The 16,319-nt window shown below is 42.6% G+C and overlaps 1 protein-coding gene across 6 annotated transcripts in view; it reads left to right on the top strand.

Moving 5' to 3' along the window:
* The window catches only part of slc12a5a (solute carrier family 12 member 5a), a 146,670-nt gene that overhangs the window by 120,300 nt on the left and 10,051 nt on the right, over positions 1–16,319 (top strand). For all 6 annotated transcript variants that reach the window (XR_013077730.1, XR_013077729.1, XM_076741525.1 and 3 more), the window contains exons 5-15: positions 5,203–5,257; positions 6,075–6,205; positions 10,799–11,046; positions 11,750–11,961; positions 13,192–13,359; positions 13,601–13,699; positions 14,938–14,995; positions 15,118–15,292; positions 15,429–15,547; positions 15,833–15,931; positions 16,026–16,145. Coding sequence is in view for 4 of the 6 variants with exons in the window: in XM_076741525.1 (XP_076597640.1) it covers positions 5,203–5,257; positions 6,075–6,205; positions 10,799–11,046; positions 11,750–11,961; positions 13,192–13,359; positions 13,601–13,699; positions 14,938–14,995; positions 15,118–15,292; positions 15,429–15,547; positions 15,833–15,931; positions 16,026–16,145 (1,484 nt within the window). In the remaining 2 variants the exon portion in view is untranslated. The remainder of the gene's footprint in view (positions 1–5,202; positions 5,258–6,074; positions 6,206–10,798; positions 11,047–11,749; positions 11,962–13,191; positions 13,360–13,600; positions 13,700–14,937; positions 14,996–15,117; positions 15,293–15,428; positions 15,548–15,832; positions 15,932–16,025; positions 16,146–16,319) is intronic.

The raw sequence follows: 16,319 nt of genomic DNA on the forward strand, positions 1-16,319 counted from the left end.
CACGTTATACCATTATCCGTAAAATTAAACACACGAGCGCTTGAGACGCCGTCCTCCGAGCCGGTGTGTTCAAACATGCGCTGCATGTGTGTATTTTTAGCCCGGATAATGAATGCAGGCTTGTCACCGAGCTAAAATGAGGTTTAATATTCTAGATGGAAAGTCATCTGTTGTTTGGCCCTCCTCATTACTTCCAGGTCTTGAATCCAAATGCTGCGAGGGGAAGGGTGGTCTGCCCTCTGTCGTGACTCATTTAAATGCTAAGGATGCTTTTCTCCCCTCATCCCTTTCATTTTTTACCCTCATCTCGTTCGCTTCCTCAATTTCTCCAACCCTTTTTTCATTTTACTGTCTCATTATTTCCTCTCTCTTCTCCTCTTTTGCTTCCGCTGCCTCTCTCTCCCTCTCTTTCCACCTACCATCCAATTTTTGTCCTGCTTCGCCACCTCTCTCCTCCTCCCTCTCGCACAGCTGCATCCCATCCTCCTGTGCTCGGTCTCGATCGCTGATGTCAGTCTGAAAGTAAAAATCACCTCCATCCCCTTCACCTGACACTTTTGCCTTTGACACTTTACCATCCACAGGGATTTCAAATGATAAACAGCTCAGTGAAAATAGATTTCTACTGTATCACAGTGTGTGAATTGATGAAGTTGTACTTCAAAACTATTCTGCATTTGTGTAATGAAGCATGCTAATGAAGCACGCTCTCAGGGCAGCGCAAAAACTCCATTCCTGTCAAAACCAATTTCCGCTCAACTGCCGAGGTCGACAAAAGGCCAAATCAGAGTTTGTCTGTAGCTTTGGGAAGAAACAGACCTAAAGTGTCCTTTGCAGTCAGTGTTGCGGGTGTATCAGCGGTCAGACTTTTCTTAAAAATGAAAATTAGCTTCTTCATCAAACACATTCCTCGGGCTTAGCCAGTAATTACGATGGCTTAGCAATTATTCAGGTTTCGCGAGCATTCACTCTGCCTTTGACGGAAATCGTCCCTTTTGTCTGATATGTAAGCTGTCTGCTATTGTACCTCATATGAACAAGGCAGATGGCGAGGCGGCATAATCTGACGTTTTTCACTGGCACACGTGGAGGCCAGAGGGTGTGTGGGTGCATGTGAGTTTTGAGGTACAGGCACCGACTTCAGGCTTCATAGAGAAAGAAAGCGTTCGCAAGCCAGAGTGCAGCAAATACTCAAGCAACTCTCAAATCTTCACAGTTTTAGGTTACCTGCACTGCCTGAAAGTGGGGCAATAAAAACAGGCCACAGGCTCTGGGTCAGTGGGAAAAAAGATGCTGCACGTCCTGCAGAACTCTGCTGCCTCCAGTGCCGGTCCACCAATCAGACGCTGATTTACACGAGGTCGTCAGGTGAAGTAGTTTGGCTTTTTGGCTGTCACTCACCTGACCAGGGAAAAAAAAAATACGAGACAGAAAGATAAAAACGTTAGTGTTAAATTTCAGATGTCTAATCTCCTCCTCATCATTTACATTTGCAGCAAATCAAAATGTGACCTTCCGGGGTCTGTGCAAACTGTGCAGGACGCTCAAAGTGATCTTCTGCATTTGTGACAGCAGCTGATTGATGACATTTGTTAATGTCCCTGTCTGCAGTGATGCCCAGAGGGTCATGAGCACTGAAAGTAGGACACTGCTAAAAGTAAAGGTAAAGTGACCAAATAGGGTTTCATAAAAAAAAAAAAAAGAGTGCTGGAAAATGACAGACAGACCATCAGGAAATAACCAGAGAATAGAAGTGAAATTACCAGTGTCACCAGAGACTAAATGCTTGAGTGAATTTTGAAAGGTCACAGTTGCTGCTGTGTCCTGTCTGGAGCTTGTCATTATCCAGGCAAAAAATGTGTGTTAGACACTGTTAATACTGAAGGAAATGATAAAAACCATCTAATGAAAGGGATAAATCGACCGTTCTCCAAGCCTCGTGTCCTTAGTTGCCGTTGCTGCACCTTTTCCACGGCTCATATGCAGGTTATAATGGCAGATTTACCTCTTCAAATTCTTAGTGAGTTTTGATTTCAGACAGAGGTAGACTGAAGCAGGTGTCTCATTTCTACCTGACGACCGCTGATATTGCCGTCGTTCGGCTGAAGCTATCTAGCTAGCTAATTATCATTAGCTCTAAGCGTATTGCTTTAAAACTCTGTGCTCAGCTGACTTGTTTTGAAGTGAGAGGCCCGTTAAAAAGCCTTAAATATTCACTTGATGGCCACCTAAATGATGTTGTGCTAAAAGACGCAGACTGGAGCATGTCAGCAAAACATCGCCAGCTGATGCTCAATGTAGAAGACACTGAAATAAAGCTGCATCGTTTTTGTACTGCAGGGAAGAGACAATGAGCCCTACACGCACTACAGGATGATAAGGGAAAATGTAAAAACGGTTTAAACGTGACCACACAATATAACGTAGTTAGCTAATGATATCCTGAAGAGGAAATGCTACGTTAGCCATATCCACGTAGGTGATAAAAAGATGGTACAGTCCAATCTGGTAACCAGGTTAAACGGACATTTCATGTTTCATCTACTCCTCCTTACCCTTTTGCTCAGGTGTTCTTGGTTTTAGAAAGGCTTAAAAAAGAAAAGGAACCACTCTCCCCTTATTTCTAATGTTCAGCACATCGTCCATATTTGAAAGTCTCCGTCATGAATCCACTGGTGGCCGTCCTGTATAATTGTGCGGTGACTCAGTGACTCAGTATGCGACGGACTACCTCTGCATGGCCGCTTCCCACATCAGATAAAACACTTAAACAATTACTGTCTTATCTGCTGTGGTGGGAGAAGAGCTTGTGGCCTCATTACGACCAGATTAGAGAGAGGAACAGAGCCCAGCACCACTCAGTCTTCACTGCTGATCGTCAGTCCATCGGGCCCTCAGGTGACACTAACCACATTACAGTCTTCACAGAGACGGACGCAGTGATAGTCGAACATAACCAGCTGGGATCACCAGACTTCCACTGTACGTTTTTATGACATGCTGGTCCAAGATACCTAAATAAAAATAAGGTTAATAATGTAGAAAACTGCAGCAATGTCCACTGAGTAATATCAGAGTATCAGAAATAATTATTTTTCATTGCTATTAATAATAGTAATAATTATTGCAGTATTATTACATTTATGGGTGTAGTACTTTTTAAAAGCAATTAACTTTTAAATCATTGGATTCATAATGAACATTTTGGATTATTAAATTAACTTGTGATTAACATATATACTGGCATATCTTTATAATTAACTAAATATGAATTTTAAATGGTTCGTCACTGGAAATTCAATTTGTGTAAAACTACATTAACAAAAAGACCTTAAATTATCTCAAGCTTATCTTATCTTATATGTTATACTGCTGTTAGTTATCGGAATCATTGGCTCTGATTGATCATCTGTAAGATGTGCTGTCGTAATGTGTCATCTTGGATTTCTCATCTGTTTGTCCTCTGTACCACTGTTCTCCTGCTGTAAATGTAAAATGTGTGTTACAAAGAATCCTACTCTGAATGCTTTGTATACATTTGTTGTAAATGTGCTTTCACAAACTGTGTTGAAGCTGAATCAAGAACGGCTGCATGAAAATAGAGCGGACTGTAAAAAGTCGAATTCTGGACATTGAAACAATGACCAGAACAATAAATGCAAGAGAACGAAAAGGCCTAATAAAACTGGAAAAACGATATATTGCAACAATGAGGCCGAGAGGTAGAAAAGAGGAAAATATGGATGACACTGATTTTCTCCTCCTCGTGCCTCTTTCTGTCTCTGTCGCTCTCTTTCATGTGCAGACAATGTAAAAAGACACTCAGAAATTCAACAATAGCGTTTGAAAGAATGATGAAATCTTAATGCCGTCTTTGTACTGTCACACACTATCTCTCCCTCCGTTTCTCACTTTGTCATTTTTTATTTTTCTGGCCTATTCTTCCACTCGCTGCATGCATCTCTCCCCCTCTTCCTCTGCAGGGCTGTTTGTGTTGCAGGCAGCTTGTGATCTCCATTCTAGCATGCTCTTACATTTCTCCTGGTGCTTTTCTTACATTTCAGTTGTCATTGGCTGTCTGAATGTGCTCTGACAGCTGTTGACAAGCCCACTGGCATTATTATTTATCTAATCAACAACCAGTCAGCTTTAGCATTTCACATTGCTGTAAATTGGTGTTGTCCTCACGTAAACCATGGCGGGGTATTTAGATGTTATGTACCACGGGCCTGACACTGTTTTGATGGACATCACTGGGAGGAAATGAAGCTGTGGAAAGTTAACTTTTAAAAGTGCTCACAAAAAAATGGTGGCTGACATCAAATTAGAACAGTTTTAGTGGCACGGCTCTATTATAATGTCAGTCGATCCACTTTGGTGCAAACTGAAATATCTGAACAACCATCACCATGAAATTTGGTACTTTGGAACACATTTACACATTAGCACAGATGCTAATGACTGATAATGAATGAGTGATCTTCTGACTTTTCCTTTAGCCTTTAGCCTCCTATCTGCTGTGTGTTGCTATGAAACTGGTACAAAATTCCCACGATGAATTATAATCGCTTTGGTGATCTTTTAACATTTCCTCCATCATTAAGTCAAAAGTTGAATTTGTCCAGTAATTTGGTTTATGCCACTGTGCTTGCTCTTGCTGGCTGTAACAACTAAATTTCCCCAGTGTGGGATAAATAAAGTCTTATCTTATCTTATCGTATATTCTGACCAGTTGCCTGTAAAACTAATGACTTTCTCATCGGCCTCAGCTGCACTTTGTACTGTGCTAATTATCAAATGTTAGCAAGCTAACAAGCAAAAATATGATGGTACAGAGACAAGTTAGCGGTTTTCTGCTAGTATGTTAGCATTGTCATTGTGAGCATGTTTGCTTGCTATATTAGCATTTAGCTCATAGCACAGTAATGACAGAGTATAACCACACAGAGTTGTTAGCTCTAAGTTGTTGTTGTTTTTTTTTTTTTATCATTTTGAATCCTTGTTTTTCATTTCATGATTTAGATATACTGATTCTAAACTTTGCTACATCTATCGATCAAAACCAAATCTTTACTAAAGGATTAATGGCTGAGCAGCACAGCAATGAGCTCCTCATATCCACAGTGTTCTGCAGATTTTGGTAAATATGATTTAATTGTCTGTTTTCTGCTCCTCTGTGATTTCCCCTCCCTCTCTGTGTAGACCATGCTGACTGCCATCTCGATGAGTGCCATCGCTACCAATGGAGTAGTGCCAGGTGGGTGAGCAGACGCTGGCACCACACAGTCATCACTGTTTGAGTCTGTCCGCTTCTAAATTTCTCTTTTCACTGATTGCTTTTGGCACATTCCTCCCAGCGCAGCTTGATATCCCCAGAAACATTTAAAGCTTTAGTCTGGGATCTCGTGCACTTTAACTTACTCGTCACACAATGTTATTTACACAAAATAAAACCTCAGCCAAATGCCTGACATGCGAACCTGATTGGATGTGTTTGTGTGTGTATGCAGACACATTAATGTACACATGCAGCATAGCTATATTTTAGCATGTGAGTTTATATAGTAATGATGGCCTGCGTTTTACCAGTTGGTGTGCGTACAGCAGGGGTCAGAGCAAATTACAGGCTTGTAGAGAAGTGTGGAAGTGTGTGCCAATTATAACTGTCTCTGTTACAACTGGTACCAGCCTTTATGCTGCTGCAAAGTGCTGATTAAGGTCTATGTATTTATGTTCAGTTAATTTATTTGCACACTGTTCAGAAATACAAGCAGTGATGTATAAAATAAAAAAGATCAGTCACAAGAAATTGTATATTTTGGGGTTTTTTGTTGGGTTTAGATGCATAAATTTAACAACTGTCAGACACTATTTGGGGCTCTGATAGCATGATGGGCATTTGTCATTTTCTTTTTATATATATTAGAGCAAAATAAATGAACTGACTTTGTTGGCACTCAAATTATCAAACTTAGATGTGGGAATTGTTGTGTGTCTCTCTGCAGAGAAAATGTAATTTATTGAAATATACTTTTTCATAGTGTTTCTGCTCACATTGTTGTGTTTGTGTGTAGCTGGAGGTTCCTACTACATGATATCCCGCTCCCTGGGCCCTGAGTTTGGGGGAGCAGTGGGGATCTGTTTCTACCTGGGGACCACCTACGCCGGAGCCATGTACATCCTGGGGGCCATTGAGCTCCTCCTGGTGAGAAACATCCCCTCTACTCCTCTCTCATCCTTTTGCTATGCATCATTTTTGTGCCATTGATAATATTTACAGTGTGAGTCCACCAGGTTTGATGAATCACACCCTGTTTGCACCTGGTGTCTTGATCCAATCACAGGTGGGCAGCTTTAAGTACAGGTGTGAATGCACCTGAGATGCAGATGACTCACAGAGATCTGATCACTCAGGCCACATACGGCCTATTCTTGTAGCAGTGTGTAAGACTCAACTGACGTTCTCTGCATAAGCAGCTTGTTTGTTGTTTGTTGTTTATTTATAGAGAACTTTTTAAAACTCAGTCACAAAGTGCTTCACACACATGAAAAGATAAAATTGGATAAACAAATAAGGTAAAAATACAATGCAATATAAAGCACAGCACAATGAGAAACAGAAAAATAAAGCCCAGAATGGAGATCTATAAAAGACTTAAAAACATGTTTTTAGAAGCTGCTTGAAACAGTCCAAATCTGATAGATGGTGAAGACGATTCCAGAGGGTTGGGGCACCTTTTGTGTGTGGATAAAAGGCTGAGATTAGAGGATCGGAGTGGTCAAGTGGTGGAATACGGGACGAGGAGATCAGAAATGTAACTGGGGAAAAGGTCATGAGAGGCTTATATGTAATCAAGAGGATCTTGTAGTTTATTCTGAATTTTAGAGGAAGCCACTAGAGGGAAGGAATGGCAGGAGTGAGCAGTGGGACTAGTTCTCTTTAGAGCAGCTTGGAAAAGGCAAAGTTATCAGGAGGTCTACTGGTCTGTCATTCTCAAACTGGGCTGGGACCAGAGAGGGTTTTTCAAGAAGTGGCTGAACACTGGCCATTTTAAAATAGTCTGGGACTGACCTGGATATGAGAGAGATGTGGGTGGAAATAGAGAGCAAGGGGACCGAGGACAGGAAAGATGGATTTTGGGAATTTTGGCGGAATTCCATCACATGGACTAGAGGAGGGAGGCATATGTTCAGAAGGATCTGCAGGAAGAGAAGAGCGAATTCAGACAGTGAAGTAGGACGGCTGAACGGTGCGGATGGTACAACATCGATCTTGCCTTCAAAAAAAAGATTTCACAGTCAACAGAAGATGAGGCGGGAATGACGGGTGGGGAGAGTTTTACAAGCAGGTTAATGGTGCTAAACAGGAACCTTGGGCTGTGTTTATTACATTAATTAAGCCAGAAAAGCAGGCAGCTCGAGCATCTTTAATAATCAGTTTAAGCATTAGCTCCTTCAGAAGTGATGAACTTCACGTTTGGATTTTTCCCTCCACATCCAGTCTTCCCATGTTCTCTTCTTTGCTGTCTGATGTCGTTGAAAACAGAAATTATGCATTTTATTGCATTATTTATTTATTGCATATAGAGCGGGGGAGTAAGAGCCCATCGTAAGTGGTCACTGGAGACGCATGTGGAGATGCATTGTAATACTAGGTGTGAATTGATTAACTTAAAGCTGGCAGGTGGATTCAGGGCCAATCAGCGAATATTTCGATGATCACGGGACTTAAACCATTCTGCGAGTCACTCAACCTCGACAGATATTCAAACTGGGCTTTGTAGATATGAAATGGTCCATTTCTCTGCAGGTCCGTGGCCCATTTCTCACCACAGATTTACTCTGAGACTGACTGTGGTTAATAATTGGTGAGAAATTCTGACAACATTTCCAGAACAGCTGCCATGTTTTCGCAGACTGGAAATTAGACGCAAAGATCAATGACAGCCCAGTGAGTGGGTTCATGTTGATGTGAGTAAAGGAGAGAACTGTCAACTGTCTCTTTTTTTTTGTTCAGCCTACTTGAAATTTCAAGCTAATTCATCCATGGTGTTGAAATGGAAAATGATGGGATAGCCTTGCCAGGTTAGTAGAGGGTGACCACTCAAATCATAGCTTTTCCTTCCCTGCAGTAAACTCTGCAACATCATACTCATACTATTTAGTCATAGTGATCACACTGTCACAAAAGCTGCTCTCAAGAGGAAGACGATGTCATTGTGCAGCAAGTGCAGCATTGCCAAGATTGACTATGACCCCTTGATTAAATTATGTTGGTAATACATAAAAGATTTGGTTCCACGTTGCTCTGGCCCAAGGAAAACTGGTGCCAATGTTGGAAATGGTTCAATGACACGAGGCAAGGGGCCAAACAAAACCAGCAGTGGAGAGGCATTCAAAAACCAATCACTGATGTCTGCTGGGAATATGGATAATCTCTCTCTCCTTTTATTTAACCAGGAAAGAGTATCACTGATATTAAAATGTCTTTTTCAAGGGAGTCCTGGCCTGATCAGAATCAATTACCATTTTGTGTCATTATTCAGTCTGATTATGTTTCTGTACTGAGAAGATGGATACCACTCTCTTCTCTATACGCTCAAAATGAAGCCAATGCCAGCAGGCAGTTCATAAAGGGGAACCTGGTCTGGAAGTGATTAATAAATAAGTGAGCTTTAGATTTAGTTGCATGATCTGATTTTGCTGTGTTGGTGTTGTTAGTTATGTTCATTTATCATAGTTATGTTGCACCAGGACCATCATTGAAACTGACCAATCATGTTGTCATGTCAAAGCTTTGCAACCCAGGAAACCTAACCAAGACGTTTTGTCGCTGAAACATAACCAAAGTGAGGCAGGAAACTGACAATAAGAAAAAGAAACTGAAATAATAAGTGAACTCAACTTTATGCTAAGCTAAGCTAACCAGCATGTTGGGGGCAGCTTTATATTAAGTGTGCAGACATGAGGGTTGTATTAATCTTTTCATCTAACTCGTGACAAAAAAGCAAATAAGTGTATTTCCCAAATTTACCACAGCCTGTGTAGCTGCAGGAGATGACGTCCTCACTCTTAATCCCGCCTACAAAGCAGTGATTGGCTGGGGGCGTGGTTTATCAAATAGGTGGCACAGAGCCATAGAGATGCATGGATGTGGAGGACTGCTGGTCCACATCCACACCCACTTCACCAGTGCTGTTAGACCTGGAGGACGACGAGGGAGAAATGAACAAATTACACCTCAACCAATCCAGGAAGACTTTTTGATATCACTGACAGCCAATCACTGCACAGCTTGATTGCTGCAGACACTGACACTTCAGTGCAGTGGAATTAATGGTGAACTGGCAAACGCGAAAAGCGAACCCTGTGCTCCCAGCACGGCTATGTGCCGCCAGCCTTTGTGAAAACACAGTTCTTCTCCTTCGGTTTATTTTCCTCCTCACTGCGCTTTGAAGCTATTTTTTCACAAGCTGTGTGTTCTCCAACGTGAATTCTGATCAGTTGATGAAATGCAGGGATCTTTCATCTCGATCTTCATTCCTCTCCTCCTCCTCCTCCTCCTCCTCCTCCTCTGCCTTTTATTCCACACTTCTTCCACTGCGGTCCCCCATGCTGCATGGACTATTGGATAATTATGCAAATACTGCATTAGTGAGCGATCAAGACACTGGCTGAGAAACAAGACCATTCCTTGAAACAGCTCTCATCACTTTGGTCCACTGTTATCAACACACCAGAGTGTTTTTTTATTATTCCTCCGTTATTCTGCTCCTGGATGCCTCTAATGGATATGCAGAGTTTGATCATGCCTGGAGGTTAATTCTGTCTTCTGGGTCAAAGCTGGCTTAGTTTCCATTGTAAAATAACAATCCCTGCAGAATTGTAAGGAGCGGATCTGGAGAAGGCTGATTTGAATATGTTTCATCCTTCCACCCAAGCCAAGAACACAAACTGATGCAGCTATTTTAGGAAGCATGAACAGTTCACAGTGAAGCAGGAGATTTGTTTGCCTAGTGATACGCTGTTCTTAGCATCAGATCAGTCTCTCCAGCCAAACAACGGTGATGAGCCATGACTCCCCGCTTGTTCATCTCAATTTTATTTCCTCTTTATGCTGATTTAACTGTTTGGGGTGGAAACCAGATGATTATTTGAAGAGAGAAATTCCCATGCTTATGTAACAGCTTCGCCATGAATCATCTAAAGCTGATGACAGATACTGACAGGCTAATTAGGGATTTACCGTTTTATATATGATGGGACTATTCTTAGATTGACCCGTAGTAAAAGTGTAATAATGGCAGTTAATTTCGAGGATTAATACCATGCTTGAGTTCTTTAATTAAGCTGAATTAAAATAGCAGAGCAGAATTATGTGAGCTGCTCTAAGCTCTAGTAGAGGACTGTTAATGTGAGCATCACATGTTTTCACACCTCACACAGTTGTCCTCCTCACTCACCTCATGCTTTTCTCACCTCTCTTTTATTATATTTCGGCTTTTTTTTTTTTTTTTTTTTTTTTTTTCTTTACCCAGGGTGAAATTTATTAAATTCAGCAGTAAACAATGAGGTAGAGGATCAGGCTTGTGACCTGAAATCTGCCGGTTTAAATCCCCAGACAGGCTGAGGGAAAGTGAGGAGGGAAAGTGGATGAGTAACACTCTCTAAACAACTACCACCAAGATGCCCTTGAGCTACTGTGAGATTGTATGGAACTTTTATGAGAAAAATACAGGTGTGTTTCCCTTGATATAAACAGGGAGGAACAAATAATAACATAACCCCTCTACTACAGATCTACATAGTGCCCAAAGCGGCCATCTTTCCCCTGGAGGGCCTGGAGGGTGCCGAGGCGGAAGCCGCCCTGCTGAACAACATGCGCGTGTACGGCACCATCCTGCTGACTTCCATGGCCACGGTGGTGTTCGTCGGCGTGAAGTACGTCAACAAGCTGGCCCTGGTGTTTCTGGCCTGCGTCATTCTCTCCATCCTGGCCGTCTACGCCGGGGTCATCAAGACCGCCGTCGAGCCTCCCGTGTTCCCGTAAGCAATGACAACCAAGACAGTCGAACACAATATGAGCTTAGCACGAAGCACGTCCACAACGATGTCAGCCAGGCAGAGAAACTCATACCAGACACACCTGATGTAGGAACACAAGCACGCAACACATTCAAGGTTAGTCACAACTGACTGCATCAGTTTGATGCCAGGAAGCCATCCGTGTTGGCTTCAAAGCTTAGAATAACATTGTAGTATTCTTTTTTTTTTTTTTTCCATTGAAATACTCCACATGTTTCCGTTCATTCAGATTTCCTCCCCCGTGTGCCAATAATACTGCAGTTCAGATCAATTAACCACTGATTAAGTGATTTGCAGGTCCAAAGATTTTAAGACTTGCAGGTTAAAACTGATTAGGTTGCCAGTGATTTAATATTTAATATTTCATCACGCCGTTAGTTAGAGCCTGCTTCACGCTGAATAGTTATGACTGTAGAGTCATTAAGATGCTGATGAATCCACAGTGATACGACTAGACCTGTTCTGACCTGCAGAAATCACTAAATCGACTGAAATCTACTACTATTATGTCTACTTTTACATATAATTGCAGACAGAATGCGACATTTTGTGATTTAACACATCTTTTACCAGAGAAGTCCAAACTAAGCACGTACACACAAACACACACACCAGCCTTTATAGCAGTGCCCCGACAGACATCTTGTCCTTCTCTTCTCTCCAGTGTGTGTATCTTGGGCAACCGCACTTTGGTGTGGAAGACCTTTGATGTGTGTGCCAAAACCATTGACACAGCGAATGGGACAGTCACCACCCAGCTGTGGCACATGTTCTGTGACTCACCTTTCCTCAACGCTACCTGCGACAAGTACTTCGCAGCCAACAATGTGACTGAGATCCAGGGCATCCCAGGAGTCACCAGTGGAATCCTGGCAGGTTCGTTCACCCAGTTTGATTTTTCCACAGCGAGCACACAGATGCACAGTTATACAATACACAAATCCAAATGTCTTTCCGTCTGATAATTTACTGGTGATGTTGATTCTCCTTCTCAAGTTTTCAGATCAAAACGTTTGTGTGTATATATGTGACTGATATGCTGTGTTCTGATCACCTACATTAGAGGAATAGATGGACTGAATTTGCTAAACTGGATCAGTTTATATATTGACACTGTGCAAAATGTTCCACTGTAGTACAATTTCTGACAACAGTTTCCATGATGCAACGTCACATTTGAAGAGGGGGCAATTCTCACTTTTTTCTTGGCTGGGATAAAAAAACAAACATCTGGTCTCTTGCTCTCAATATGCTGGTGCCATCACTGCTGCTCACTCCACCTACAGTGTATGTGACACAGAGCTGGATGCAGCAAGATAAACCTCTTGTCGGGGGTGGGTGAAAGTCTTACCAGGAAATGTATTAAATGACAAAGTTTCACCAAGACAAAGCCGAAGAAAGTAACAGCACTTGTATTTGCCAGCCGTGGGCCAACCTGAACCTTAGAAAGCCCAGAGCTAGCTTAACCTTGTCTCCCTGGTAGCAATTACAGTGCTAACACTGAGCCTTGTATTAAGGATCCGCACTCGAAAGCCTGTTGTTAACATAGTGTTCAGAAAATATTCACCCCCTTAGAAGTTTTTATGTGTATTGTTTTACAGTATGGACACAAAGTAGATTTAATGTGTTTTCTTTTTTAATTAATCAACAAAAAGACCCTTTAATGTCACAATTAATCAGAGACTTCTGAAACCAATTGGCTGCAGCAGGAATAACTGTGTCCTATCACAGGGGATGGCTGCTTATGCAAATATAGAAAATATCTGTTTTCACTTGGTCCCTAAAGGGCCACCTTAAATTAAAAGAAACTTTGATTCAGTGCTGTGAAAAGATGAAACCAGTTAGCCCAGGTCCTCTGGAGCTAATTTAGCCCAATGCTAAGCCTGGTATCAATACCCCGAACAGGGGTAACAGAAACATAAGAGCACAAAGTAAAAGCATCACAGGAATGTTGTAAAGGTAGAACTGTCTTTAGTTTTAAATAGTGTTAAATTGCAACCTTAAATCACATAACTGGTTAGCAATCTTCAATGAAAGCATGTTTTTGTCCTTTTTTAATCTGCTTTTATCCACATTCACGTTCACCTGATTCTTCCCTCTCACCAGAGAACCTGTTTGGGACCTACTATGAGAAGGGGGATCTGATTGCCGAAAAGGGCAGTGATTCGGTGGAAGACCCTGATGACCCTCTGACCAATGCAAACCGCTATGTGCTGGCCGACATCACCAGCTTCTTTACGTTGCTGGTCGGCATCTACTTCCCCTCTGTGACAGGTGAAAATCCTTATTTTCTCACCTGATTTTATCTTTTTGGTGTGTGATTACTATGATTTTTAGAAATTCAGTGACTTAATGACTCAGAAGCTGCAGAAACTGATTCTGTGTGAACCCCAGAGTCTGTGTTATCCACATAAAGGAGCTGATTGATATTCGGCTGCTTCTAACACGCCCCGTGCTTGTATGAGCGTAAATCTCCTTGACCTTGATCATGTTTGCTTCTCGACTATCTGTTCAGGGATCATGGCTGGCTCCAACCGCTCTGGAGACCTGCGCGATGCCCAGAAGTCGATCCCCATTGGAACCATTGCAGCCATCACCACCACCTCCACTGTCTGTATCCTCTTACTACTGCCCCCTGCAGGATTGCAAGGCTCACTGCACAGACCAGTTGCAAAAATCTTTTCTTCTTCTACACAATTTACACCTTTAATGCCAGTTTTTGAGTAAAAAAATAATATATATACATACCAGTGGGGCATTAGGTTACTCAAATCCTAAATATGGCCTTTTTCCTACAAGGCATCTAAAAGCACTCGTAAAGTATTCCAGCCTGATATCCACTCAAATTGTATTTTAAGCTCAGTGATGATATGTCAGACACCACACAATGTTGACAGGACTTGAAGGGATGATGCACTGTGGTGCTTTGCTCTGCTGCCACAGGAACACACTGATTGGCCTGCAGGGAGCACAATAATTAAAGGTCAACGTTTTAAACTGCGAAAGGCCATAACTGCTACAATACCAGTCTGATTTTGGTGAGGGGTATTGCATTGTGTGTCAGATTGGCCCAAAGTATGCCTGTATCTGTTCTACGCCTGTGTTTATTCTGGTCTAATTGTACTCTCGACATCACTGAAAATGAGGGCATGCCCTCAATGATTCCTCCAGATTTAAATAAATGTTGAATTAATGTATCATTCATGAGAGAAGACGCTGACTTTCTTCTCTAAAATCATGGCGGTATATCAACCAAATCAGCTTTTTCTTTTCACCCGTGTGATGGCACATGGGTAATGTAATGTGATGTAGTGGTAATGATTGGTGAGTGTAAGAAAGTGGTGCTTTCCCTGCACGTTCTGATTGAAAAAGATTTCTATTAAGGATTTTTATATCCTTGATTATCAAGTGAAACATTATTTGGCTGCTACACATGTACCTCAATGCTGATGTGATTATGGGAATCCAACTCTGAAGCAACCATCTTGAATGTCTTCTATGTATCTTGGAGTAATCAGCTTGGGGGTCTGAACAAATGTGATTAGTGCATCTAATCGCATCATTGGGCTGCCTATGCAAGCGCAAGTTAATAAAGCAGAAGGATACCAGTTACAGTGTCATTGATCCCTGAGATATTATCCAAAGCAAAATCGATGGATGGCTTTTCTCGACAAACGTAGTCGATTGGTTTATCAGATCATTAAGTGCATCTTCAAAGGGAAAGGTTGATGAAGGCCTGTCAGTCACTACTCGGGTCTCATCTGAGGAGCATGCCGACTGAACACGTATAAAATATCCAGCAGTTTAGGAACATGACACCTGTCTTTACTTTCCTGATCCGTCACTGCGTAGACATGACCAGTGTGGTGCTGTTTGGTGCCTGCATTGAGGGTGTGGTCCTCAGGGACAAGTAAGTCCATCCTTGGTTTGCCGAAACAAACAACCTGATTGGTCCTTTCATAATATGCAATAAATAATGCAATAAAAAAAGTCAGGTTTCATGTGCTCCAAACCTTTTCCCTTCTGCTCAAGGTTCGGAGAGGGAGTCCACGGGAACTTGGTGATTGGCACGCTGGCTTGGCCGTCACCGTGGGTGATCGTGATTGGCTCCTTCTTCTCCACCTGCGGTGCGGGGCTGCAGAGTCTGACAGGAGCTCCTCGTCTCCTGCAGGCCATCGCCAAGGACAGCATCGTGCCTGCGCTCCGGGTCAGTCTGGCCACTTATTTCCACTCGTTCTATTCCCTTCCTCCCTAATGATTTCACATACTGGGTGCAAAAGGCGCTCCAAGCTGAACTCTTGAAAAAACAGTGGTGTGAATATGTTTCTGTGCTGTCCCCGCAGATCTTTGGCCATGGAAAGGCCAACGGAGAACCCACATGGTCCCTCCTGCTGACAGCTTGTATCTGCGAGAGTGGCATCCTCATCGCGTCCCTCGATGCAGTGGCTCCCATCCTCTCCATGTGAGAACTGAAACAAACTCTAATTTACTGCCATTTTCCAGGAACCAACTGAGGGAGATTTGAGAGCAGCCAGTCCCCTGCTATTCCTTAAACGATACAAATGCCAAGTTTTATGGGCTCGGGATTTAGCTCGTCAGACAAAAGGGCAGGCCGCTTTTCTGCTTTGGTAAAACGTGTAAATACCAGCGAATGTGACAGATATTAAGACAGTACGCTCCTTGGGCTGCATTCAGGCTGAAATCACTTTATGCCACAGTTTAAATGGAGTTTCTGTGTGTCCTGCAGGTTTTTCCTGATGTGCTACATGTTTGTGAACTTGGCCTGCGCTCTGCAGACGCTGCTGAGAACCCCAAACTGGAGACCCCGTTTCAAGTTCTACCACTGGTCGGTTCAGCGGCCACCGAGAGAAATATCTGCTGAATAAATGCGTCTCTCTGCGCCACTGTTTTACCGTCTGTGTCTTTATCCGTCTCTGCAGGACTCTGTCGTTCCTCGGGATGAGCTTGTGTCTCACTCTCATGTTCCTCTGCTCCTGGTACTACGCCATCGTCGCCATGGCAATTGCCGGCTCTATCTACAAGTACATTGAGTTTGCAGGGTGAGTGGAGCACAACCTCGACAGAGATTGGATTCACTGGCTGCCTTTGGCTTTTGCTGGTGTTTGTGTGTGTGTGCGTGTGTGTGTGTGTGTGTGTGTGTGTGTGTGTGTGTGTGTGTGTGTGTGTGTGTGTGTGAGAGCGAGAGAGAGTTTTCTTCTTCTAAATCCACACCA

This window comes from Chaetodon auriga, chromosome 2 (genome assembly GCF_051107435.1).
Source record: "Chaetodon auriga isolate fChaAug3 chromosome 2, fChaAug3.hap1, whole genome shotgun sequence".
In the NCBI taxonomy this organism is placed as follows: Eukaryota; Metazoa; Chordata; class Actinopteri; order Chaetodontiformes; family Chaetodontidae; genus Chaetodon; species Chaetodon auriga.